The sequence below is a fragment of the Humulus lupulus genome, chromosome 2, assembly GCF_963169125.1.
Source record: "Humulus lupulus chromosome 2, drHumLupu1.1, whole genome shotgun sequence".
Classification (NCBI taxonomy): domain Eukaryota; kingdom Viridiplantae; phylum Streptophyta; class Magnoliopsida; order Rosales; family Cannabaceae; genus Humulus; species Humulus lupulus.
Genome location: NC_084794.1, coordinates 266,550,823 through 266,554,749, shown reverse-complemented (window position 1 = coordinate 266,554,749; position 3,927 = coordinate 266,550,823). Strand labels below are relative to the sequence as shown.

Genomic DNA, 3,927 nt, shown 5'->3' with positions numbered 1-3,927 from the left:
TATTCTTATGAAATAAAACTTCGTTATTTCCTTAATATTCTATTAATTTTTTCTTTAAAAATAAATATTGGTTTCTTTGAATTTGGACATCATCTAAAATGTCTCACACAGCCAATATATACATATTGGTTCCTTTTCTTTTTTCTTTTTTTTTTTTTTGGAAAGGAAATAAAGAATAAAAAGAACAAGAGTTAGATACCCACAAAGGACACCATCACCTTGTGATGCAACTATTTGTGGGCGTCTGAATCTGTCACCTTCTGTATTTCCATGTTATCATTAATTCTCTCTATTTCTATATATCCGAAGTTGACATTCTCCCTCCACATTCACCAGGGGGGCAACTTCGTCCTCCAAAAAAAAACAAAAGTGTTCAGTACCGTACGTTACTTTTTTTTTTCTTTCTCTAATTTCTCTTACTCCTTTTTATTTTTTCATTACTTTGTTAGTACAATCCAACTTTCGGCGAAAACGTTTTGGGGCCTTATCTTTATAGTCTCTTCTTATGTATAAGATTCTCTATGACTCATATGATAGCACAACTATAAGATAAAAATAATCTAAAGTTAGCTTCCTATAGCCTAAACTCCACCTCCAAAATCAAGGGCATTTTCGGGAATCAATCCAAATCAATATCTAAACGAACCTTTAACTTTTCCAATTCATCATCTTCATTTTATATATTTTTTTAATTACAAAGTAAAAAAAACAATATAATAATGTATATGTTTATCCTTCCTCCACTCTCTCTTCCTTTTTGGCTATCTATATATATAAATGTCATAACATGTCCAATTTCATCTCAAAAACCAAAACCAAATCATCAGAAAGCTTTCCTCACACTAATTCTTTTTAGCAAGCTTTCTCTCCTCATATTAAAATAGTTACACATATCATCTCAAGCTTATAATATATTCATATATATCACTTTCACCACTACTTTTTCTTATAGGAGAGAAAATTCAAAAGATCTTAATTAGGCACATACATATATTAAACAAAAGTATTATATATAATACATTATGGATCGAGTAGCAAAGTTGGCATCCCAGAAGGCAGTGGTGATATTCAGCAAGAGCTCGTGTTGCATGTCCCATGCAATCAAGAGACTGTTCTACGAGCAAGGAGTGAGCCCGGCGATCTACGAGCTCGACGAGGACTCAAGAGGCAAGGACATGGAGTGGGCCCTCATGCGCCTCGGCTGCAACCCCTCCGTCCCCGCCGTCTTCATCGGCGGCAAGTTCATCGGCTCCGCCAACACCATCATGACTCTTCAGCTCAATGGCTCTCTCAAGAAGTTACTCAAGGACGCTGGAGCTATCTGGCTCTGATTGCAAGAAAATTATATTGCATATACATACCATTTTTTATGGTTAATAATAAGGTTTATATAAATCTCTATTTTGATCATCATCTTTTGATCTTGAATTTTTTTTTTCTTTATGAAAAAAAATATACTTGTGATCGAAGAGAAAAGCGGCTTTAGGAAACTACATTTTGTGCAGAATTAATATATATATAAGAGTCCAACTATATATATATATAATATATGTATGCACGTGTGTAAAACTAGCTCTATATACTACTTATAACTCTTTCTTCTTCTTCTTCTTCTTCTTCTGCTTCTTCTTCTTCTTTCTTAATATATTTGTATACTAATTAAGCTGATCTAGATGCAAATGTACTACGAGTTCAAGTGAATACATATTGTAGCTTATATTTTCATTATTTGTGTTGGCATTAATATTAAATTTCAAATTAAATGTGGATTATTGCTAATTAGTTATTAGAGAATGTTCATGTATTATTATGAAATTTTATTCACAAATTGGCGTGGCAAGTAATATTTGGGTGCCGTTTATTTGACAAAAAGTTGTGACATGTATAATGACTAATGAGAGGCTTTGTGAAGATTCTAAGGTACGTATGCAATCACATAACGTTTGGAATAAACGCTGAAAATTCTGCAACTACTACGTGGCATGTATATGCTATAATTTTTTTTTTCAAAGGTCACATCAATAAAAATGGATATATTCTTGATGGGGCAAAGAAGTGGATCAAATTTTTATCGGAGCTATATATATATATATTGACATATATTCTCATTTATAGTGTTGTTCCATCACTCCATATACATCTATATATATATTCATGGCCCTTTGCCCTTTGGGGTGCTTGTGGAGTTCATCCGATCAGCTTCAAAAAATAAAACACACATTTACATAAATGATATATATAGGAGAATTCTTTTATAGGGGCTTCACTTTAAGCCCTACCGGTAGGACTCTTAGTGTTCTCGACCTGTGAACAGTTTTCGGCACAATTTTTTTATGACCGTGTATATTGTAGCTATTTAGAGCGTCCTGCAAATTTTTAGAAAGTCTGAATAATTTACAATACCGAAAACTAAGTTCAAACATGTTGTTGCACGTGTGACTAATTTTTTTTATGCGTGTGGAAAACAACATTTTTTAACCTAGTTTTCGGTATTGTAAACTATTCGGAATTTTCTAAAAATTTGCAGATACTCTAAATAGCTACAATATACACGGTCATAAAAAAAAATTCGCGCCGAAAACTGTTCACGGGTCGAGAAACACTGAGAGCCCTACCGGTAGGGCTTAAAGTGAAACCCCTATAGAGGAATTGTCCTATATATACATGTATGGAAGACTTCTCAATGGTTACTACCCATATATGGGTACTAACAATTATGATGATGTGGCAACATAGTGACTTGGTATCGCAAGTCAGCAATAGGTAAATATTTTTTTCGGCATTAATTTCGAATTTAGTTTTTTTTTTTTTTTTTTTGCTATAATTAATATTGTTTCCAACAAATGAGAGACACTAGCTATATTTATAGATTGACATGCATTTAAAAAATGAAAAGTTTACAATATTATATTTTCATAATAAATACACTTTTCAGGTAACACTTCCAAAAATTTGAAAAAAATCAAAATTTATTTTTAGAAATATTAATTAACAGCTATGAATATGGACCATTGATCTTAATCCAATGGTTAATATTAAAGTAACCATCTATGAGTATTAACCATTAAAAGTGCACCCATACATATATATATATAATATTAATAATGTCGTATTCCAATTACACTATATTTCTCCTGTATAATGATGAGTTATTTCTTTAGATTTTGCAATTTATCTATATACCAAAAATACTAAAAGTATTTATCCGTAGTGATTGAAAAATAATTATTACCTAATAATTTTCCATTTATGTATGGCAATAAAAAAAAGATTTACTTTTTCTACAAATATATATATACCTTATGTGAATCCAATGTATATGGTTAAGAATGCTCAAAATCTAATATAAATCAATTTATCTAATAATTAAAATCTAATCCAATTAGTAAAATTTGGATATCTAGATATAATGATTGGAGTAATGTCAAGAAATAGTGACTAAGTAAAACTTTTCCTCTTCCTGAGTCTCTTTTAGTCCCCTTAGAAGACTTCTAGGGTTGTTTCCTTTCTTTTCTCTCGGCAAGAGGCACCATTGTCGGTTCTAACTGTGCGTCCGACATGCCCTATCCAAGAGGGACTACTCTTGATGGTCCTGAAGTTGAGAGGTACAGTCTCAATTAGAAAAGGGAGGTCGTCGATGTCTGTGTTTCCTCGAAGATGTCTATGGAGGGATGGGGGGACGCTGGCTATTTTCTTTGGGGAACTGGGCGGTTGCGCTTCATCTGTGGCGGGTTTCACCCTCGAGGTGTGGTGGGTGGTCTTTGTTATGACTGGTTAAATACATAGTGAAATTGGTTAGACACGAAGAGGTGAAAAAAATATAACGATTTCACTAAAGTCAACATGCGATAGTATACTTTTGGTATATGCATCTATAAATCATCTTTTAGGGTCCAAAGTATTATTTTGGAGTGTATAAGATCATTG

General features: G+C 32.5%; 1 protein-coding gene across 1 annotated transcript; it reads left to right on the top strand.

Annotated features, from left to right (window-relative positions):
* The first annotated feature begins 794 nt into the window (after window positions 1–794).
* LOC133819368 (monothiol glutaredoxin-S10) lies at window positions 795–1,725 on the top strand. Its single transcript, XM_062252594.1, has one exon. The coding sequence runs from the start codon at window positions 1,023–1,025 to the stop codon at window positions 1,329–1,331; it is 309 nt and encodes a 102-aa protein (XP_062108578.1). The 5' UTR covers window positions 795–1,022; the 3' UTR covers window positions 1,332–1,725.
* Window positions 1,726–3,927: the final 2,202 nt, after the last annotated feature.

Excerpts from the sequence above, each read along its gene's own strand:
- LOC133819368 (XM_062252594.1), top strand. The coding sequence starts at position 1,023 with ATGGATCGAGTAGCAAAGTTGGCATCCCAGAAGGCAGTGGTGATATTC.